This window comes from Babylonia areolata, chromosome 1 (assembly GCF_041734735.1).
Source record: "Babylonia areolata isolate BAREFJ2019XMU chromosome 1, ASM4173473v1, whole genome shotgun sequence".
Lineage (NCBI taxonomy): Eukaryota > Metazoa > Mollusca > Gastropoda > Neogastropoda > Buccinidae > Babylonia > Babylonia areolata.
The window spans coordinates 45,549,769-45,574,639 of NC_134876.1; the positions used below are offsets into that span (position 1 = coordinate 45,549,769).

Consider the following 24,871-nt stretch of genomic DNA (forward strand, 5'->3'; position numbering starts at 1 on the left):
AAGAAAGAAAATGATTATCTGCTACTGGTTAATATTTCAGGAGGCTCATGTAGTCAGTCCACGGTCAAATACCATTAAAATAATTTTTAATAAATAGATAAAATGAAATGAGGTCATATTTGCTTTGTCTATTTTATAGTTTGTGTCATCACACGTGCACACACGCGATCTTTCAATTAAGCAATACTCAAAAGTAATGTGATATTGCCTTTGTATTGCAGTACTGATTGTAAAACACTTTGGTTTATACAATATAATAGGCGCAAAACTGTTGATACAGAACAATAATTAACAGCATTAACATTAAAAGTTTTCTGCGAAAGTCATTAGCAACATTTGCGTACTCTAAATCAACAAAAACAACAATGAAAATAGTGTCGAATTGTATCAAAGGATATGATTTAAAAAAAAAAAAGACAATCAAAATGCTTCAGATGAATTAGAACACCACAAATACTCCATATAGTTGCTATGAACTATGCTTTAGGTGGCACTTACATTGTAGACACAAGAAAAAGAAATTAATGATTAAAAAAAATCAAAAAGGAAAAGCAGTGCAGATTTATCAACCATGACAGGCTGTGACAGTTATCCTGACTGCATGCAACTGAAAGGCGAAACGGTTGAAAGATCAGGGGGATCACAACGAAAGTGTTAAAACAGTGAACACAGGTACACCCTGCAGAGTGACTAGCTTGGTGACTGCAGGCTAAGTCAGTCTGCCACACACAGCAAAACAAAAATGTCTTTTCTGGTACGAGACATTTACGTTTGTGTGCATCAAGTTCATATATATATATATATTTATCTTTTTTTTTTTTTTTTTTTTTTTACATTTTCGCGTAAACGTTACTCATATATATATATATATATATATATATATATATATATATATATATATATATAAAATATATATATATATCAGGATCTTTGCTTTTCTATAAAAAACCCATTTATCTGCATATTTTTAAAAAAAATATCATTTTATCTGTTCTCCTTTTGGCTCAGAAACAAGTCATTTCGGAACTGAGCCAGTGTTTGATAATATTAACTATCATGTTTATGTAATCTTTTAAGCCTTAACTTGACACACACAGAGCCAGCAATACCAGATATTACACAAACATAGTGCAGCAATCGTTTATTGAATGTTAACTAAATATCCGGGTTTTAGGATGTAAAGCGTTTATGTCTACAATTTATCTGGGCCCGAATAAGAAATGAGAGAGCAGGGGGGCTCAGGGGGGAGGGGGGGCTCAGGGGGGAGATGACAAGTAAGACAATTTATCGATTTATTGAGACAAGTTGCTATAGCGCATATTCTTGAAGCTCTTTCAGGTTTTAATTATAATTTTATCACCAAACTGAAAGATGCATATATTGAAATGCATCTGTTAAAATGGTCAGCGCACATGAAATGAATCTACCGAATTCAACTTCATGCACATATCTTCTCTGTTTAAAAACAAATCCACTTAACACTGTGATATGCAGTTTTGTCGCCATTAAAAAGCAACAACAACAAAAGCCAACAACAACAACAGATAAATCGATTTATTACAGACGGTATAATTTCGGATTTGATAACTATATTTCAATGTGTCTTTACACTTACAAGCAACATTATCAGAAAAATTGTGCTTCGAACAAATTGGTGCTCACTTCAAATAAATATGTGAGAAACTGATCTAAGAAAATCAACAAAACGCAATAGTGTAAAATGATCTGGTCATTGCTGGCTCATACTGGTCAAATATATATATACCAAACAGAATGCCTCATGGACAAAACGTCAGTTGAATGAAATTCCATCCGTAAAAATTGAAAAGACAGTAAAAAGGCATCTAAAAACTTCAGTGGATCATGTGTTGTAAGATGTCTTTCCTTTTTGTTGTTTTTTCCCTTCTCTCTCAAGGCCTGATCAGCGTGTTGGGTTCATGTGAAGGTCAGGCGTCTTGGGACATATATGGTGCAGCGTATATGGATCAATCCGCACGCTTTGACAACTTCAAGAAACCGAAATTTCTTCTTTTTTTTCTTGACAGATATTGTACACGTTTCTTCTTCAAGCATATTGGACGGGAAAAAATCCAGCATAATTTAGCAAATATCTTCTTCTCTCCATCGAACCCATGTCCATGAGACACCCTGGCAAACCAGAACAGCACCACTGAGAACAAAAGGTCAGAAAGCCTCGGCTGGCGGGGGAGCACAATACCACAGATATTACTTGGGGCACGTCTCCGGTGCGATTCACTTTCCCCCTCCTCCTCCTCCTCCTCGTCCGACTCGGACTCGGCGTCGTCGCCGCCGTCGTCGCCATCCTTCTCGCTGTCGTTGTCGTTCTCGTGGTCGGAGTGGCTTGGGTGAGTGTCTAGCTCGCTTTGAACAGACAGCTGAGTGCTAAGCTGCTTGTCTGCCACAATGTCCATCAGAAGGTTGTCTGCGAATAAACCTGTGTGCAAAACCTTCCACGGTTAGCAAGGCCCGGCCAGGGAGGGACCAGAACACATGAGAACAAGAGCAGGAAACGCACACAAAGAGGTAGAAATGAACTGAATACCAAATCCGAAGAGACAACTAAGCTGAGTACCAAATCTGTGAAGAGAACTAATCAGCTGAATACCAAATCCGAAGAGACAGGGAATGCAGAAGCAAAGTGCTTAAAAGATAAAAACGTATGAAAAATATTGTTGTAAACCTCACACTGGAAAGTTAATACATCATTCTGATATACAATTCCGTTTCATCATCTGGAACGGCTGTACTATGCTGTCTCTCTTCATATACTAACAACAGCACCATAAACACTCTATACATGGTCAGAACAATATGATTGATTTACATCGACACAGTGCAACATGCAACGATGTACAGATTGTTTGACAAGTCTAAAAAAATATATACTCACAACGAAACTGTCAGAATATTTGACACAAATATAAATGTAAGCTACAATAGTCGCTTAAGAAAAAACTACTTTCAAAGAAAGATACAGCACTGAAGCATGAATAAATTCAGGCGGTTGTGACATTTCAACAGCAAAAAAAAAAAAAAAAAAAAAAAGAAAAAAAAAAGAAAAAAGAAAAAAAAGTGAAGATAAAAACACATAGAAAAAAACAACTCTATCTCTCCTATTATATTCATAAACAAAGAGAGGAAAAAGAAGCGCCTCAAATCAGAGACACACTGACTAGTGACATAATATAAAAAAACACACGATGAAAACAAGCAAGAAAAAAGGGACTATTTAAATGAACTGAAATGGTAATGGCACAACTGCAGAAATGAGCAAATATGACATGAAATGACAGTAAGTAGTGTCAAACTAATCTGAGGGGAGGGTTACTGCTGCCTTGTTTTCCTTACAAGGCACTCTTGTTGGCACAGTTAGGCAAATTTGTTTTGGTCAGGGTATCCATTCCTTGACATGGACACAGTGCTGATGGTAGAGCCCTTCTCTTGCTGCCCGTGGCGTGGTGTGTGGGAGGGGAGGGGGGTACAAAGAAACACAGAGGAAAGTAAACAGAGACATGTACATCACCATGCAAGATTACGAAACAGGAATCCAAATCAGTGGTGAAGCAAAAAACAGAACAAATGAACACAGACCATTGGAGACACTTACTTCGTTTGTAGCGCATATATTGTTTCAGGTGCTTTTTCTTCACGACAAGAAAGACGGTGCGAAAAGTACGACAAACGATCAAGCATCACCAGACCAAACAGAGAGTCATGCACAATTCAGAAATATATCCAGTTACAATGAACTCAAGTAAACACAATGCACAGTAACATACAAACCGGGAACCGACGTCCTCAAGCATTCTGGCATGTATTTATTCTCTTTAACATTTTGAATAACCACACTGTGAATTTGGACTATGCAGACCATTACTATATGTTACATTCAAATTTGTGAAATATGAAAATTGTCAGGATTATTTCTAATGTACCATTTGTCCTAAATGCCGAGTAGGGTTTGCCATGATTTCCAATGATACGCATTGTGCTTATTTCTCTATGAAATTTAATTAAGGTTTGAATGGACCGAGATATTGCAAAAAATGAAGTTACTCAGAAAGTAATGACGAAAAACCGAGTTCTGTGGTTTTTGATACTGTTTATCAATTAAACGTCTCAAATATTCTTAAATCCGAACCATGAACATATATGTCTAGAAACAGTCCTATGCAGACACCGGAACATTTCCGATTAGCTTGTAGGAAAATGAAACAAAACGTGTATGCAAAGTATAAAATCTTAAAAGAGAAAAACGAAACCTGTTTTACTCAAGTAGAAATATGCTTTTTTGATAGTCGAAACATTCACATCGTTTTGCAAACCAGTTGCTCCATGTTATTTTTTCATTTATGCAGTTACAAAGGGTATCCAACTTACAATGGCTGGAAGCAGACATCGAATAATCCGTATTCAGACTTTTCAACTTCATGTGATGAAACCTAATTTGAGAAAAGACAAAATCTATATTTATATTAGTAAACATGTTTGATAACATAAATATTATACATGAAATGTGTACTGTGCAATATAATTTTCCTTAATCATTTCAATGGGCTGACACACACAAAAAATTAATTATCAATGAAACCACATGCAATCTGTCAAAACCAACTAACTCACTGATATCTGGTGAAATGTTAAGCACGGCACGTTTCTGTTCAACAGGCAGAAACGCACCACGGTGCTTAAAATCTCACCAAAAATCCGTGAATCGCATGTATACTTACCCTTGTTATACAAGTTGCTAACAGTTAGAACGAATCGATGTTTGTAACACATGATAGGCATTAAACACAGCCATAGCTTAATGGCACAGGTCTAGATTTACTTGCCTGTCTGTTCCACATGTATGGTTGTTGAGGAGTTAATGGCATGTTGGGAATAATAAATGAATAAGCAACTAGCTTGTTTGACTTGAAAACAACAACGCCCGAAACTATTTCTTTTGCTCAGTATTGTATAGTGGCACAAACACATAGTTTTAATGTAGCATTGAAACGTAGACTAGACGACATGATTTGAACACACAACTGACCGACAGAAACAGACAGACAAAACCGACATTCGGCAAAGACAATGACAGACATAAAAACTCGTTTTAATACTTACTGTTTTTATCGTAATATCTTTGGAAATTATGGCCATACTACTATCTCAAAAATTAAGTTTCCCCCCTCTATCTTCAAAATTCTGGAAGTAGAAAAATATATGAAGGACTGATTAAAAAACACTATTGCTTGGAGTTCTGAGCTGATGTCATGAAATCTTAAGCTTTAAGTTAAGTAAGCAGCCAGCCAGCAAGCAAACAAACAATAATAAATATAACAAAAACAGAAAACACAAAACAAAGCAAAACAATAGAAATAAATAGGCACACTTCTTTAAGGCAGTGACCTGTGGGAATGTAGAAATATTCACCATTGCCTGTAAAAACTAAGGTATCCAGCGTTTTTGTAGTTTCTGAATCAGTAGGAAATCGTAGTTAAATATTCATCATTCCTTATTATTACTAAATTCATCCTGTGTCTATGCAGTTTCTGAACAAATGGGAAATGTGGTATAACATTTCAACATCGTCTGTTATTGCCAGGACTATAATGTCTGAACTTACGGGAAATGTAATTAAAGATTGGTCATTGCCTGTTGCTACCAAGCGTATCCTTGGACACTGCAGTTTCTAAAACAGTTCACCAGCATTACTGTCGTTTACTGAAGACGATCAGACACAGAAATAGACAATGTTGAGACATGACGTATCATGTCACAAGAAGACAAAGAAACATACAGTAACATATGACATGACGTCATAAGATAGATAGCATTTATAAAGATGAGGTGGGGGTGGGGGTGGGGGTAAATTTGAAGAATAACAAGGAATGAACTGAAACGATCGCAATCTTCAAATAAGCATCACTGACCTACCATGTAGGATACATTCAACAATATCAATATGAACGAAAAACCCCCCCAAAGATATGGCATTAAAAACCAGGCCCAACGAAATGTCAAAAAGTAAATGAGCAAATTAGGCTGAAGGCAACAGATTAAAAAAAAATTAAATGTGACAGGGAAGAAGCTGAACAACAACTGACAGGCTGTGATATGGCACTAGTGTAGACTAAAAGGCACACACGAATGGTTCGCCATTTCATGCCAAGGTCCATGCTTTATCAAATCTCGCCGCGGCAAAGCATCTGCAGCTGAATTTTCCAGAAGCCGTCACTGTACATGTTCACACAAAACTCAAACATGTACCTCCTTTAAGTGCCATTACCATTCCATTCAGCAAATCAAAACGGTGGTCAATGCAGAAAGGAATGAATGAAACCGTCTTCAGATGAGAATAGCCTTGGGTGGTGGGGGTGGGGCTGGGGCGAAATAAAGCAATGCATTATGTGAAATATACCAACTGAAGATATTAATAAAATACACTCACTCAGTCTCTTCTTTTGATGAAATATTCCAATCAAAATAACTGACCGGCTACACTAATTCAAACCAACCTGTACTATTATATTCCTGTCCAGTTGAAGCTTACCTGATATATTTCAAATAAGCTATTAAAGCATCTTCTGCCCTAATGAAAAATTAAGACACAACCGAGCAAAATCATTATGTTTAAAAGACCAATCCGTGTATCTACTGAAAATGACGCAATCAATATAACATATTGTTTTATCACACAAAGCTGCGTACATTTATTACAGAATTGTTTGCTAAATTAAAATAGAGGCTCACATCAATCGAGAAGTAAAACATCAAAACTTGAACGCCTGCCCTGACAACCTGGCTAGACATACATACCAACCCATCTTATTCAGCACTATTTGTCATCTTATTTTCCAGTTGATAAAATCAAACCTACTCCGTTTAAAAAAAACAACAACAACAAAACAACGCAATATAAGAATGCGTTCAAGTCACTATTGCTCTCAAAATTACCGAAAAGCACTCTCCTTTCATTTATCCAAATTAGAGAAGATGAAATGCTTGTACACTGACATTACTACTTCCTGACACTTCAGCTGTGGTTGTGGTCCTAAAAAGTCCCATCACGATCTTATCCGTGGGATCTCATAACGACACATCAACACTGCAGTGAGAGCCAACACCATTGTGATTTAAAAAAAAAAAGAAAACAAAGGGTGAATGTGAAACACTGGAGACGGGGAGTGAGAGAGGTCGGTGGGGGAGAGAGAAGAGGGAAGGTGAAGGGGGACACAGTGCTCATCTGTCCTTACCTTTGTCTGCAACCGACTGCAGTTTTGTGGGCTCAGACTCCATGTTCAACAGCATATTGGAGGCCGCGAGGGCGGCATTTTTGGCCCCGTGGGCAGCAAGCACCTCGGGGAGCGAGGCAAGGGCCCTACCACTAACACTGCTAGTAAAGGACGACCTAAGGGAGGTAAAATTCGGTGCCGGCTGCTGCTGAAATTTGAGCAGCGTCGGAGTCAGGGTCTCCACCGCTCCCAGCGCCAGAGAGTTGATGGACTCTGAGGAGGGGTTGAGGCTGTGCGGGTGGCCCGGAACCGTCAAAAAGTTGGGTCGCCGCGGCGATGACATGGGGTCCACGTCGGACTGTTCGGGGCTGGCGCAGGGGGCTAAGGGGCTGGACTCAGCCCGCACCGCGTACACGTCGGGACTGACTACGTTAAACTGGTAATGATGGTGGTGATGATGAGGATGGTGGTGGTGGTGGAGGAGGTGGTGGTGGGGGTGGGGGTGGGGGTGGTGGTAGTGGTGGGAGGGGAGTAACTGTATGCGACTTATCTGACGGCTACCTTTCTTCTTAGTCCTTTTTCTGCGCAGGGTTATAGATTTCTCGGGGTTTATTTTCTGACGCTTCTTGCTCTGCACGTGTTTATTGTAGGCCTGCACCAGTTTCCGCTTGGCTCTGCGCGCCACCTGCGCGATCAGTTTTAAGAGTTCCGTGTAGCACCCTGCCGGCTCCGAGTTGCTGGCCAGCGTGCTGCAGGACTGGTACCGCTTCCGCTCCTGCAGCATCCGCTCCGTCTCTCGCTTCTTGGTCTCAGAAAACTGAGTGGCGATCACAACAAGACATAGGTTGATCATGAAAAACGAGCCAATCTGAAACAGAAAGACCGTGGATTGCACACGTTTCACTGCCCTCAGAATCAGAATACCTTTATTATCTCGTAGAGAGATTAAGTGTGGTGAAGTCTGTGATACATGCAAATAATAAGCAAAACGGTAAAATCTGACAAACAACATATACATAACAAAATGACACTCAACTCAGTCATAGCAAAGCAAGTCATTTAACTTTCAATCATTTAAAACGCACACATACAAGCGCGCACGCACACACCCGCCCGTATGCAAGCACCCATGCACACTTACTGTATATACACATGATCAAATGAATATAGTGGTAAAATCAATATAAATTGATACTAATCTGTAAAACATTCAACCAAAGTTTAAACAAACATGGCATGGGAGCATCAACCCCAGGCATTTTAACATCAATTTAAGTAAACCAATCAACCACATCATCATTAAGACCAGCATCCCCGTAGTAAACTTAAAACATCTCAGCTCAAAATCAAATTCAGAAAACTAAAATCACTATCACAGTAACATTAGAATCCTTATAATACGACAGCACAGGACAAAAGATGACCGTAAAACAACATGTTTCCAAGTGGGTGAAAGCTTCACTACTAACCACCAGTATGTGTGACGGGACATACATTGAACGAAAATCATCCCTTTCCTTTTCCTAGGTGAAAGCTTTTAGTTTGGTTTGTCTCTGCGTTGTGGACTTGAGACATTTCTCTGTCAAAGATTTCGTCCGCAGACTTGTATCTGTATGGTACAACTGGTAATTCATAAAACACAAACAACGAATCCTAAACCATAGGGGAACATAGAAAAACTATCGAAAGTTGAGGAAATGTCCAACGAACAGGACTAATTTTATTCCAATAGTGCGCTCTCCTCTCTCCCTCTTCCATACACACGCACACACACACACACACACACACACGCGCGCGCGCGCACACACACACACACACACATGCACGCACGCACACACACACACACACACACACACACACACACACACATACACACACAGAGCTTCCTTCAAAGCACAGTTTCATTTCAACAGGGGTGGAAATGAACCGTTTGAAAAGTAACTAAAGTAAAGAGAGTTTTTCGGGACAGTAATCTGAAAGCGAGGGAAAAAAAGACACTCACCACAATTAAAGCAACAAAATAAATCCAGTCCCAGAAGGAATGTGCATCCTGGATGTAGTACATTATGTTCACCCAGCTCTCCAAACTAATAACCTGAAAGGAAATAAAACAACAATATCTGAATGTGGTTTAAAATCGAGAATATTGTAGGAATTATGCCCGGCTTTAATGATAACGGCAGCTAATTCTAGGAAAATGTACTCACACACACACACACACACACATACACACACACACACCGAAACAGGCATGCACACACACAAGTACACACGCACAGACTCACGCAGTTTAGCGCGAGCACGCGCGTGTGTGTGCTTTGTGTGTGTGTGTGTGTGTGTGTGTGTGTGTGTGTGTGTGTGTGTGTGTGTGTGTGTGTGTGTGTGTGTGTGTGTGTGCGCCGCGCGTGTGTGTGTAAAGAAAATGATACAATAAAAACATACGACATCTGGGTAAACACTAATGTTTACTATTAGATGTAGTAACATTTTAAAGACTGTATCAAAAGAAATATTTCCATGGAGTTAGTCATTTCGACGAAGAAAGAAAAGACGTACAAATCGGTTTTTGCGACTGGTTTCTATGTTCTGCCGAACAATTTTTACCACTCTACCAATGGTAAACGAAATCTTTCGCAATGTAATTACTGGGCTTCTTAAATATATCTCTCTCTCTCCCTTCCTCACACACACACACACACACCCTTCTCCCCACCCATCCCCTACACTTCTCACCCTCCACACACACACACACACACCCTACCCCCAACCCACCCAACATCCACTCCCCACCCACTCCCTACACATCCCACCCTCCACACACACACACACACACCCTACCCCCCACCCATCTAACACAAACTCCCCACCCATTCCCTACACTTCCCACCCTCCATACACCCACACACCCTCCCCCCACCCATGTAACACAAACTCCCCACCCAGCCCCTACACTTCCCACCCTCCACACACCCAACCCCCCACCCATGTAACACAAACTCCCCACCCAGCCCCTACACTTCCCACCCTCCACACACACACACACACCCTACCCCCCACCCACGTAACACAAACTCCCCACCCAGCCCCTACACTTCCCACCCTCCACACACACACACCCTACCCCCCACCCATGTAACACAAACTCCCCCACCCAGCCCCAACACTTCCCACCCTCCACACACACAACCCCTACCCTCACCACCCAACATACCACTCCCCACCCATCCCCTACACTTCCCACCCTCCACACACACACACACCCTACCCCCCACCCACCCAACATCCACTCCCCACCCAGCCCCTACATTCTCACCCTCCACACACACACCCTACCCCCCACCCAACTACACAAACTACCCACTCAGACCCTACACTTCCCACCCCTCCACACACACACACACACACCCTACTCCCCCACCCTCATAACACAAACTCCCCACTTAGCCCCTACACTTCCCACTCTCCACACACACACACCCTACCCCCCCCCCCCCACCCTCATAACACAAACTCCCCACCCAGCCCCTACACCTTATGCATGTGTGTGAAGGGGCGCTGCACAAGATTCAGCGCTATATAAATACTATTATTATTATTATTATTATTATTACACCTCCCACCCTCCACACCGTCACTTCCACACACACACACACACACAAACACCCCCCCCTGTCCCCCACATCCCCCCCACACCCTACCTGAAAAATCACCACCCAAGCCAGACCGATGTTGTCGAAGGACACGGCGCCCCGAAACGGGTTGGTGGCCATGGGCTTGCAGCTGGTGTAATACTGGTTCCAGTTGACGCACGAGTCGTTGGAGGGGGTGTTGTTGCCGTACGGGGAGGCCGTCCCGTTGCAGAGGATGCCCTCGTACTCGTAAAGGGGCAGGTTCTCGCACTTCCGCATGCCCCCCTCGCCCGGAGGGCTGCAGATGAACTCCATCTTGAGGGGCTTCTTGGGCTTGAAGTACAGGTTGGTCTTGATGTAGTCCCTGCTCGGGGGTAGGGAGTCGGGTTGGATCGGGTGGGACACAGTCATGTTTCGTTTTGAAAAGGTATTCCGTCACGTTTTGATTAAAGGGGAAAACACAAGTTTCAAATTTCCATTTTGTTACTGATTGTCGACGAAAAATAACAACAACAAAAAACAAAACAAAACATGAGACAGAAACATAAGAGAGATAAGCAAAGAGAGAGAGAAAAAAACAGAAAGAGAGAGAGTGTGGAAAACAAAGGAAAACAGGCAAATTAAATATGCCACAAGCCAACCACTACAAAAAAAATATGAACCCCCCTGCCCTCCCCCCCCCCCGACACACACATAAACACACAGAGAATTCGTGTATGTGTGCGTGTGTATTTGTGTGTGTGTGTGTGTGTGTGTGTGTGTGTGTGTGTGTGTGTGTGTGAGAGAGAGAGACAGACAGAGACAGAGAGAGAGAGAGAGAGAGAAGTCTGTGTTGATGATGAATGAAGATCTGGATAATGACAAAGCTGCTATAGTGTGTGAGTGTGAGTGACTGAATGTGAGTGTGTGTGTGCGTGTGTGTGTGTGTGCGCGCGCGTGTGCTTGTGTGTGTATGCGCGCGTGTGTGTGTTTGACATTCCTCCAAGCTCCCCAAGCCCACACCAAACCAAACGATGACCGATGACTGACTAACAAGCCACGTACGGGATCCTGTACTGAGTCTCGTTGATGTCCAGGAAACACCGGTGTCGCAGCACGCCTGCCCACAGCTGCACGCCGATGATGCCGAAGATGAAGAAGACGAAGAAGCACAGAAGCAGCACGTTGCCCAACATGGGAAGGGTGTCGAGGAGAAGCATCACCAGAATGCGCATGCCTGCAAAGGAACGGAAACAACGAGAGAGGTTTTCGAGTCTTTGGAGGGGGGGAATTTTGTTTTAATTTCCCGTTACAAGGGAATTAAATGCAAAAAGTTTACTTAATGTGTCACCCGTAGTAATTTTAGATATTTAGTAAAAGTATCGATTTCCAACTTTCGATGTTCTCATTTAAATATGAATAAAAAAATAAATGAGTAAATACATGAAAAAGTATTAAAAAAAAGAAGAAAAAGAAAAAAAAGTAAATTTTTCAAATAAAAGAATGATATCAGGCTTACATTTACGGGACTCAGGCATTAAAGCAGAAGCACTTATATTACATATTGTAAATATGAAATAAGAATAGCAGAGATTCTCAACGTCAAAGAAAGGTTTGCAAGACAAAAAACATACTACACTTCCATCTAGAGGACTCTATGTGTATCAATATTTTTTTTTTCGAAAGTTCAATTCTTTAATTTCTCGACCAGGAATGCAGCGAAAGAACCACTAAGAAATCCCTGAGAAATAAAATAAAGTATACCTCAAAGACGGTACTGGCTAACATCACTCTACAAACACGAGCTCTACTTTTTTAACCCATTCAACACTCGGGAGTATACAATCTCCGTAGGCTTCCTTACCATACTGATGTGGAAAAATGGAGAAGGAAATATGTTTTTCTTCCAAAATACGCTTGGACACATCCGGAAATACTGTAGAAATTAGTTTCCTTCCCTTGCGGTTTATGCATATATACGTAGGAACGTGAAAACCATTTAAATGATGATGAATTTTGATGCCAGAGCGATGCTGGGGCACTGAGGGCTCAATGAGTTAAAAACAGTTCACCACGTTGACTCCCGTGGGCACGGGAAGCACAATCAGACCCAGCACCAGCAACAACAGTGGGTGTCAGTCTGTGGCAGGCGTGTGTGCCCTGGGTCCCCCTTGGGGTGAAACTGCTAATTACATGCAATAGAAACGGGAGTCTGAACCAGAGCCATTCTCTATTTTCAATAACCTCCCCAGCGGCTATCGAAGGTCTCTGCCCCAGACTTGAGTTCGGAAGAGTGAGTGAGTGAATTGGTGAGAGAGGTATTCAAGTCGTCAGTCAGTCGGTCACCTAATCAGCCGTTCACGAGTGAGTGAGTGAGTGAGCGAGCAAAGCAGCCAGTCAATCTGTCCGTTCTTTTAATCTCTCCCCAGTAACTTATCTAGTTTTTTTTCTCTAAGCTCCAACGTGAAAATAGCAAAATCTTTCAACTGATACTGCTCAGTTGCAAACTATATACATGGCTTTCTACAGTATGTTTCTCGTCCATACTGTTTCTTTTGGGGGGAGGTAAGGGGGGGGGGGGGGGAGGAACAGCAATAAAATCCTAGAAAAGAGCTGTTAAAACACAGAAAAGCGGTTTCCTTTACGTATTCTGAACAAAATGGCTGTGTATTTATTGTTCTTCACTGCGTCTCAGTTATAACATTGGTGTCCACGTTATTAACCTTTTACAATTACCGTGAATGCGACGTTCTTTACCTGTTTCATTTCATTTCTTCCTGGTTGTTGTTGCTGTCTCGTTCATCTGGGAAGTTACTCACTGACAATCTTAAAAAAACAATGGCAAACAATACAAATCAAAGCACCCTTTTAAATTGGAATGGTGTGCGGCTTTGGAATAACTGAAGAAGATGAAAGTCCAAAAGAAAATCGCCATGCGATGTTTAATTACTCTGCACCAAATCCACTTACTTGGAATCCTATTGATTGCTCTAAGCGGCCTCAAAACGCGAATGGTTCGGATGGCTGATATGCTCAAATTTTCCGTGTCCACTGCATACTCGACGGTTCTGCAAGTCAAGAACAAATTATCACAGAATGTGGAGATGAGAAAAGTCACCTAATTCAGAAAACGAAACCTCGAAATGTTTCTTTTTAAACATACAGTACATAAACAAGGTGACGGAAATGGCTAAAATACATATGCAAATAACAAAAATGTTACAGAAAGCATAAAACTGCCGTAGCAATTAGTTATTTTAGTTTAGGCTTAGAGTGAAGAAAAAAATAGACCCCCTACAGATTATCACCAAGGTGTTAAAACAAGCGGAGGAGGAAAATCATGATTTTTTGGGCATTGAACTGAAATTTGACCATATTCAAGGGGAACTGAAATACAGTGCACAACTTAAACAAATCCACAATTGAAACAAATTAAGAAATCAAACTAAGGCAAACTTTTGTAGTAATTTTATGTCAGTAACTAGATCAAAAGTTATCATTTTTTATTTGGTTGAAGCATGGAGCAGAGTTTCAAATTTACAGCATCAAAAAACCAACTGAATGAAACAAATAAAATGAAAACTGATATGGACCATTCTGGATGAAAACAGTACTGCACATATTCAGACTGACGCTGGCATTAAGGCCTTTTAAAGACAGTTCTGAAAGATGTCATGAAATTTGAACACACACACACACACACACACACACACACACACACACACACACACACACACAGAGAGTCAAGAGTCACACTCAGTGTGTTATAAACAACAACAACAACAAAAAACAACCCACAAAGAAACACCAATTAGGAGAACTTTTACTGTTTCCCACCCCGAGATTGCACTCATGAATGAATAATCACGAGAATAATCAACGAATTCCATATGAATCTCAAAATACGTAAAATGTTGTCTTTTACTTTATTATTTTTTCTATCAGTATTTGTTTCGCCTTTCACTCCACCGGACACCGGTACTGCCTTGGCCACTGAAAGCAACACAGCTTCAGTTTTTCAGCACAGCAGCCACTACGAACACTGTCATTTTACTGCCAGTATCACCGCACGGGTGATGTAAAGCTTAACAATGATGTAACACTGAGAAAATAAAACACCGGTGTGATGACACATAGCAACGGGGAAAGCATGAAAGACGTAACACTGAAGCCAGGTGTTATCATACCTAATGTTCTATACTTTTTGTGCTGCATACACAATACATAACATATATGTCCTTCTCTTTTCTAAGTTATGTGCCAGTGAAAGATCAACCAGTCATATAGATTTTGCATAATTATATATAAATCAAAGTGTTTATTTTATTTTATTCCATTTTTCATTATAAATCAAAGTGTTTTGTAAAGGCGTGTAATTTTACTTTTAGAACCGATAAACTAAGAGTTCCTTTGAAAGTTTATCGTAAATATAAATATAAAAAAACAACCACCAAGAAGTGAGCAGACAACAAAACCCAACAGAGGAACGAAACGGTATCAGAGTAAAATCGAATTAAAAAAAATACAAAAAGAAAACAACAACAACACCCCCCGCCCCCCCCCAAAAAACAAAAACAAAACAAAACCCAAACAAACAAACAAAAACAACAACAACAAAACCCAAACAAACAACAACAACAAAAAAATCCCGACACAAAACTACTATTCAAGAACCGCATGGAAATACCGGGGGTGGGGATGGGGGGCGGGGAAGCTAGCAAAACAAGGGGGCTGGTTTATATGGGACCAGTGGCACCCAACAGGCCAACACACTGAAGACCACTGAAGCCTCTTATGCAAGTTTGACAGTGCCACCACAACCCACACTGTGCAAACTGGACGCACACAAGAAACAAGCAATACACGAATAGAAATATGTATTAAAAAAAATATCAAGCTGTCCACCATGGTACAGACTGCAAAGAAGGCCACACTGAACAGAAACATCACGTTGGACAGCGGCTTGTTAATCAATAAATAGTCGACTGTAAGTCGCTTGGTTAGTCGTCCTGTGTGCTTCACACTGAAGATCAGTACAGCCAGGTATGATAACAATAACACATGTTCTAATATTGTTAGCTGTGCTGACACCAAAGCAGTAATAACACCTTACCAAGACTCACTGGCAGAATTCATTCTACAGATCCATACATTGTTACGCATACACTTTCGACACCGAATAACAACATTACGTTTGGAAGAAAAAAAGTTTGTTCAGTCCCGCTAGTGACAATAGTGACAGAATACGAAAAGGATGGCAAAAATCAAAACCTCGTGTAGCCAACTTAAAAAAAAGGTCCCCAGGAGCGTGCAATGGGAAAACCGAAACAAAATAAAACACCGATCTGCCGAACAGAAGCAGGAAGATGGTACAGCAGTTCTAATGAAAGGCAACATGGTCGTCGGGATGATTGAAAAGGAGGGAAATCAAGCAAACGAGGGATGTTCAATGCCCCTTACCAGTTTACCATAGCAACCAGACAATCGATACACTGATTCCGTTGATTAGCAATACTGCCTGGCTTAATTCTAATGTGTACAAAAAGTGCAAAATGGCGACAGAAGCTTAAACTGAGTCTGTGCACATTCAAATTATTCATTCTCTTGCCAAAGGGCTTGAAAAGTATGCAGTGCTGTTGTCACTTTCGTGTTGTAGTTAAAACACGCAAGACTGTCACAGTCACAACAAACACCTAAACTCTACTAATTTATTCCAGTATACAGAGAGAGTATGCCATTAGTACGCCACCTGCTTCCTTTAAAATACATGAAAAATAAGAATCCGATGTTGAAGGGGTAAAGGAAGTTAAAAAGATCAAAGAGATTGAATTCAACTTCGTCGTTAGTGCCAACACAAATAAATTTATAACGAATCAACCATCAACGGGTTCGTGCATTAGGTCGCTCTGTTGTGTTTTTATAGCTGTAAAGCTAACTGAATCTGGATGCTCACTGGGTGACTGTCTAAATCCATATTTCACACTGACATTCAAACATTAATTTTCTCTTCTTTTTTCAGAAACCTCAGCCAGTTATATACGGCTCCAAATAGCAGAGGATAAGCAGAGCTTACACTTTGCTGTCTAACGTAATAAAGTATCCCACAGCAGACAAAGCTGAAGGGATGACAGGAGGAGGAAAGGAAACGTCTGATGGGACGAAGAGTCCTGTGTATTCATGTCCAGGTTTCAGTAATTATCCACCTTCATTTTGCCGCACCTGAGATAATGAAGCTTCTTGTGTTTTGTGAGACCGGTCTTGCGTGTATTTTTGGCGACATCGACAGATGGAAAACAAGTAACACAATGCACGAATATTTAGAGAAATAATAAACTCGAATGATTTCCTGGATTAATCATAAGTAGCTGACAAGTATCAACTCTAAGAACTTACTTTTTTCCCCATGACTTGAATGGAAATCAATGAGGCTTATTTTGAATGGATCGAATGTTGAAAAACGACTTCTTTTTTCTATTAGAGTATCCATTTCGCTCTCAAGAAACATTCTAAATAGTCTTAAAGTAGCTTTGTTATTCTATCAGTTAATGGCAAACGAACTCTGATTATGGCATGGACTTCTGGTTGCCACAGTAACTGATGACACAGCAGTTTAAAGATCGAAGCGTGCCCGCATTCCCATGCTCATGCACATGCACAAGATTGCAGCAGAGTTTCACGCGAAGGTGAATTTTGTTGGTGTTAAAGTGAAACGTGTCATCAAACACAAAAAAATAAGGCAAAAAAGTCTTACTTGTTTAACATATACTCTGCAACACTATTGGGCATGGAACAAGAAACAAAATTTTATAAGCATTAAAAAGTGACTATATTAATCAACGAAATAAAGAACCGATAAAGTAAATTAAGAAAGAAAAAAACACCGTTACTGCACATATGTTTTCCCGTTATAAACAAATTAGAAACGCTGTTATTTCAAAACATGACCTGCATTAGATGTTAATGTAAAATCAAAGTAGTAAGAAAAGGAAACAGACTAGGTGTACATCTTCTAAGGAACTTAGTACAAGATAATTTGCAATAAACATTTTAGAAGGAACAAATATACACAACCTTGTTTCAAATCAATTCAAAGCAGTGAGCAGCGCGTGATTATTATACACGTGACTGAAACTGTGAAAGGAAATAGGTCTTGACTGTTTCTGGACTGTTCTCTGCAAACAATATCTACTGGATACGTATGCACGACCTATCATTTTTGAAACAAACCCTGTGCATCAAATCAACATTCTCTTACCTCTTAAAGAAAAGAAAATTAAATGAAAGAGTAAAAAAAAAAAAAAGAGTAAAAAAAAAAAAAAAAAAAAAAAAAAAAAAAAAAAAAAAAAGCCAATGCACATGATTCGGTAAATTAATGTAAGTAACATTCAAAACAGGCATAAATGAAACATATACACACGTACAGGATACGTGAAAGAGTGGTACTTTGTTGTACCGAAACTGATACATTCAAAAAATGATACAATGGCACATCAATAAAGATCTTGGTTTCACTGATTTATGTTTTTTTTTGGTCTTTTCCCCCGAGCATTGAATACGCATCAGTTTTTTTCAAGATAAATAAAAATCGGCAAATGAGAAAGAATATAGTTCAGTTTGAAAGGATTCCGAGGTATCGTTACTGCTTTGTTATGTCAAATTAAGTTCATCAGCAAATACCCACCCAAACAAACACCCCCCACCCCACCCCACACACACACCCAAACTCACACATGCACGCATTCACAAACTTACACATTTATACAGGCATATATAACCGAGTCATTCGGATGAGACGATAAACCGAGGTCCCGTGTGCAGCATGCACTTCAGAAGCGCATGTAAAAGAACCCACGGCAACAAAAGGGTTGTTCCTGGCAAAATTATGTAGAAGAATCCACTTCGATAGAAAAAAACAAATAAAACAGCACGCAGGAAAAAAAAGAAAGAAAAAAAAAGAAAAAAAAAGAAAAAAAAAAGAAAAAGAAAAAAAAAAAAAAGAAAAGAAAAAGGGTGGCGCTGTAGTGTAGCGACGCACTCTCCCTGGGGAGAGCAGCCCAAATTTCACACAGAGAAATCAGTTGTGATAAAAAGAAATACAAATACAAATATACACACACTTACAAAATAACACACTTTAATTTCACGCTGGCCGGTCTTTAGCCTCCTTCTGTAATATGTTTATTAGAATGCTACAATAAATCCACAGCTCTGTTCACAGTAACTCTGGATTGAAATGTATTGTCACAGGGACGAAAGTGTGAAAAAAAGGTGCCTTGAATGTCTTGAAAATTTAAACGGTTGAAGCATAACTGAACTGGAAATTTATCTATAATATTAAATCGGAATTAACACACACACACACAGATATATATATATATATATATATATATATATATATATATATATATCATAGTATTATCATAAACATTATATTTCATTATACAATACGTACCCAACTACATGCCCACACAAATCGTGGGGTGATAGATTCCCTTAATAGAAATATACTCAGAACACTCACGTTCACAGACGCACACACAAAACCAACACTTCCACTACGGAAGAGAGAGAGAGAGAGAGAGAGAGAGAGAGAGAGAGAGAGAGAGAGAGAGAGGGGGGGGGGGGGGGGAGGGGGGAGAGAAAGAGACAGAGACAGACACAATGAGGTAGACGGACGGACAGAGACAGAGACAGAGAGACAGTAAAAATACAAAAACAAAAACAAAACAACAACAAAAACAAACAAAACAAACAAACCAAACAAAAAACCCCAAAAAACAAAAACAAAAAAAACCGTGAAGAAAGTATTGTATACACCGAATATCAACCAGAGTTAGAATAACATCAAGATTCAAAAACTCCTGTTTCGTGACGATATAATGATGATCTAAGATACGAACAAGAACTCTACAGACTGTGTACACGCGGTATTCTTGTGCATGTTCACAAAGATGACATAAAAAACAAAACAAAACAAAACAAAACAACAACAAAACCGAAAAAAAGAAAAGAAAAATGCAACGCAGTTTCAATTCCCACTGGAACTTTAAAAAAAAATCACACTTGTCCATTAAATTCTGGGATACATGGCACTTGTAGGACATATGCTTACTCATCCTTGTCATATTTGTGATTGGAATGCTGACCATAAAAAAATCACTTCATTTGAAGCCAAGTTACGGTCTAACGTCTTCAGATAAAAAGCAATTTAAAAACTAATCCTAAGTCTGTATGAACGAACGTAACTAATAACCAGCCTTTTAAAATGCATACAATGATAGATCGAGTCTCCGTCAAAGCTGTTTAACGATATACGATCAAAAATAGTTGCAACTAGTTGAAACGGGTCTGGAAAGCTCCCCGAGGACACCCTCATCAAGGGAAAGGGAACAAGGTAAAACTGATGTGCATTCACAAGAACAGTTTGTGAAAACAAAAAGTAGCACGAGGTAGGCGACATTCTCTGGAGAACGTTAAGAACACTGAAGTAGAATGAAAAAAACAAAACGGAGGGGGGTAGGGAGCTGTGGCAGGTAAAGGACGACAGGAAGAAGAAGAAGAAGAAGAAGAAGAAGAAGAAGAAGAAAGGGATAACAATGACTATACAAACAGATAAACACACAAAATATTACATATTCTGATAAAACAACAGAGAACACACTACCAAACCCAGCCGAATATTGATACATTTTTTCGTTGGCCATTGTACCCTGAGAAAAACGATTTAATTTACTCAGTCGTTTCAGAACAAGAGGCAGCAAAACACGTGCGTTCAAAGGAGTGTTACCCGGACCTTCCATCCACAGAAGGATGTTGCACTTAAACAAATGTGCTTCCGCCCCCCCCCCCCCCTCCACTCCTCCCTATCCAATGAAAACCAGCGACTGATATATGGCGAGCGAAATCGGCCAGCTCTGAGCAGGATACTGCTACGACATGCTACGAATAACAAACCAACAAAGAAACAAATGGGTGGGTTGTTTGTTTGTTTGTTTTTTCCACTTAACAAAAGAAAGGCGGCTGTGGTGAGTCAATGTTTTCAGCATGCCAGTGCCAGTGACGACGCCGATCTAACGTGAGTAATTGGAGCACCACCCCTTTTCCCCTTGTAAATCCATCACTTCCCCTCTCGCCAATTCTTTCGCCGCCGCTTCTTTCCCCCACCCCCATCCCACCAACCCTCAACATTGCAGACTGTCCTATATACGCTAATGATATTCCGCTGGAACGTGGCATCTACAGACTACTTTAAAAAAATCGATTGCAGGTGCAGGGAAGAAGAGGGCGAGGAAGTTGATTTAGGGAGGAAGAGGTGGGCGTTTCTATTGAAGCGGGTGCGTAAAGGGCTGAACTGGGTGTCATTTAATTATCTAGCACAAACATTATGTCACTAATTAATGTGTAATTACCTTAAGGCTGTCTGTCCTTTCTTAAGTCTTCCTCGTCTGATTTCTTTTTGCAACGAAAACCGAGATTCGCCTATTCTGAATAACTATCGACTGTAAACTTTCTATAGAACTGTTACACTAATAAACTGCTTCGAAGAACAGTATTAAGGTAAGTTTACGGTGGTACAGCCTACAATGAGCTTAGTAGCATGCAAGCAAGCAAAGGAGCAAGGCAATATTATTATGAAGAAAAAAAAGGAAAAAAAGCAGGGGGAAAGTGGATTAATTCCATTTGAAAATTGTGATTACATCGGATGAAACAGTTCAATCAGAAGATACAATAATTATTTTACCATCTCCTAACACAAACAGATGAGCTAATTTTTAGTGTGCAAACAGCTTCCTAACTGATCGCCGCCAAGATACGAGATACAAGAAACAATTTGACAACGCATCACAAACACACATACGCACACAAACACCTCCGACACACACACACACACAGAGGTTTGTGTTGTCTGTAAGATATATTCCTCACAGTTTTCATCATGGAATACCATTCAATGTCTGTTTCTTGCTTCGAACGATTCTTTCTTTATGATTTTATAATAATGAATTAAAAATCATATACCAATAGCCGAATTACAAAACGAAATGTTCTTTCATGATTTCTGTATCGTGCTATATGACAGCAATTGGGTTTAAACGACTTTCGCTGTAAAACAATATATAAAACGGGCCCAAAACATTTTTCACTGTTACCAAAACGAGACAAGAGGTGCGTAAATCCTTTTCGCTGCAAACAAAATGAGAGAAAAAGCGCCTAAGTATTTTACGTTATAATAAGAATGTGACCAGGACGACATAAACACTTTCCACTGTAAACAAAATGAGAGATTTAGGGCCTATTTTTCTTTGTAAACATAATGAGACAAGGGGATGGGGTTGGGGATGGGGGGTACATAGTTTTCGCTTCAAACGAAACGAGAGAAAAGGGGGCTTAAATACTTTACACTGAAAACAAAATTAGAGCAAAAGGGACATAACTGTCTTCTTTTTTCTTCTTCTATCGGTTAATCTGTTAACCGTAACCAAAATGAGAGCAAAGAGAAGAATTAATTTTTCTTGTAAATAAAATTTGAATAAAATGTCTGAATGTCTTTTACTGTAAATACAATAAGAGCAAAGGAGCCTAAATGTTTTTCATTGTGAAGAGAGAGAGAGAAAGAGAGAGAGAGAGAACGAGAGAGAGAGGAGAACAAAGGGGCATAAATATTTTTTAGTGTAAATAGAATAAGAATACTACACATTTCGAAACGCTGAAAAAAAAAGAGAAGCAAGAGAGAGAGAGAGAGAGAGAGAGAGAGCGAGAGCGCGAGAGAGTATTCTCCCTTGGCTTGCCGTTTCAATTTTTTTGGGGGGATTCCTTCCCTTGCACCACAAAACGATCTCGCTCAACACCCGTTCGTGTGCTGCGATGTGCTGCTGTTTGTTTCTATCCGATTAACAAACCGCTGAGCAAGATTTCTCCAGCTTCTGCTGCATTCTCGTACTTTTTAGCTTTTGTTTTCCCCATTTGTCGCCCACCTCCCTCTCCCCGTCTCTCGGAGATAAGTCTGGTTCCACAAATGTTTATATTTTTCAGAACGCGTCGCCGGCTGTGGCCCTGAACAGAATGTTGTGTGAAAAACTGCGAGAGAAATTTACAGCACATGCAAATCAAGAATAATTCGTCACAAGGGACGAATCGAGTGGCTTGTTTGAAAAAATATTTCATACATATTTCAACGTAGATTGGAAACGCTCCATGTCAACCGGTGATTTCATGTTGTTTCAATGGCATCCTGAATGCGAAAAATGAGAGCGCGAAGGTGTGTGTGTGTGTGTGTGTGTGTGTGTGTGTGTGTGTGTGTGTGTGTGTGTGTGCGCGCGCGAGCGTGCGTGCTTGTTTGTTTGTTTGTGTGTGTGTGTGTGTGTGTGTGTGTGTGTGTGTGTGTGTGTGTGTGTCCTTTTTTTTTCAAAAAAGAGTGTGGGTGGGCGGTCATGAAAATAACAGCAGCAACGTCATCACAAACAAGACAGGAGGGAAAGAAAACTTGCCCCCTTCCTTCTCAAGGAATATTGAGTATTTCGGATTTTTTACACACTAAATATACATGAACTGGCGGGGGATGACATCCCGAGACTTGTTTTCATTCTAACCGTAATTAGGCAAATTCGGTAATTTAATCAAGAGATTCATCCAATAATACGTTCTCCTTTAAAACCCGTGGGGGGATAAACTGTTGCAAAATCCCAAATGTAAGCTCAATGCGTTTCCTTTATTACATCAGCGTGATAACCAGTTCTGAAGCCTGACATCATAGTTCAGGACATGGTGAACATTCCTACTAGCCCCCTTCTACCTATCTTTCCCATCACAATAATATCATTACCTCAATATTAATCGTAATTTACTTTATTGTTTATGATGATGATGATTATTATTAGCAATATTATTGTTGTTGTTGCTGCTTTTATCATTATCATCATTACTGTTATTATCATTATCATCATTATTATTACTAACATTATCCTTCTTCTTATTATTATTTCTGTGAATTTCCTTTTATCTCAAGGCCTGGTCAGCGCGATAGGTAATGCGAAGATAAGTTATCTCTGCTCCTTTTTTGTAGCGTATATGGATCTGTCCGTACGTCCCGACACCTCCTTGAAACTGAAACTTAAAACTAACGATAGTCCTGGTGAATCTGATGACAATAAAGACTCTGACGAGCACTCACCAGATATCAGACTGAGCGGGAAATTGAAACCGAGTTCATCATGGTAACATAACAGAAAACACGACTGAATTCAGCAATTCGCTAATCATGATATCATGATAATCCACGATGATAATGGCGCTACATTGATCCACGTTCTGTCGTCAGCCGATGGAGTCTCCCGTCGGACCAACGGATGAGTAGGCAGGCAGGCTTATCTGTCGGTGTGTGTCATCATATGGTTGAAGAGGCCGATTACGGATGCTCAGCACTTCCCACAGGTGTTGCAAGGGAAAACGTCTCCAGAAGTTGAGCCCTGCTTCGCTGGCCATTAAGGAGAAGCGTGTTCTGTGAGAGTTCCCAGGAAGCGATGTCTATGTCACAGGCTTTGAGGTTTGTCTTCAAGGTGTCCTTCAAGCGCTTGCAGGGTCTTCCAAGTTCGCGGTGGCCTTCCTTCAGCGGGCCATACAAGAGCATCTTGGGGATCCTGCTGTCTGTCATGCGGACAACGTGTCCTGTCCAGCGCAGCTGGCACTGGATCAGCAGGCTTTCAATGCTGGGCAGGTCGCTCCTCTCTAGGAGCTGGAGGTTGGAGACCCTGTCTTGCCACTTTATGCCAAGAATCTTTCGTGGGCATCTCTGGTGAAACTGCTCAAGTTGGTGAATGTGACGGCGATACGTCGTCCATGTTTCACAGCAGTACAACAAGGTGGTCAGCACAACAGCTCTGTGGGTTTTGATTTTGGTGCTGAGCCTGATGCCTTTGTTGTTCACAGCCTGTTGTTGAGTCTGCCAAAGGCGGAGCTGGCCTTGGCGATGCGCAGTGTCGTCAGCCAAGCCCGAGAGATATAGCAAGACAGCTGCAATTT

The 24,871-nt window shown here is 40.4% G+C and overlaps 1 protein-coding gene across 1 annotated transcript in view; it reads right to left on the minus strand.

The window, feature by feature from the left end:
- The window catches only part of LOC143283449 (voltage-dependent T-type calcium channel subunit alpha-1I-like), an 87,540-nt gene that overhangs the window by 57,817 nt on the left and 4,852 nt on the right, over nt 1–24,871 (minus strand). The window contains exons 2-7 of the mRNA XM_076589689.1: nt 13,823–13,920; nt 11,918–12,089; nt 10,943–11,237; nt 9,247–9,339; nt 7,806–8,112; nt 2,219–2,455 (exon numbers count right to left, since the gene is read on the minus strand). Coding sequence (XP_076445804.1) covers nt 2,219–2,455; nt 7,806–8,112; nt 9,247–9,339; nt 10,943–11,237; nt 11,918–12,089; nt 13,823–13,920 — 1,202 coding nt within the window. The remainder of the gene's footprint in view (nt 1–2,218; nt 2,456–7,805; nt 8,113–9,246; nt 9,340–10,942; nt 11,238–11,917; nt 12,090–13,822; nt 13,921–24,871) is intronic.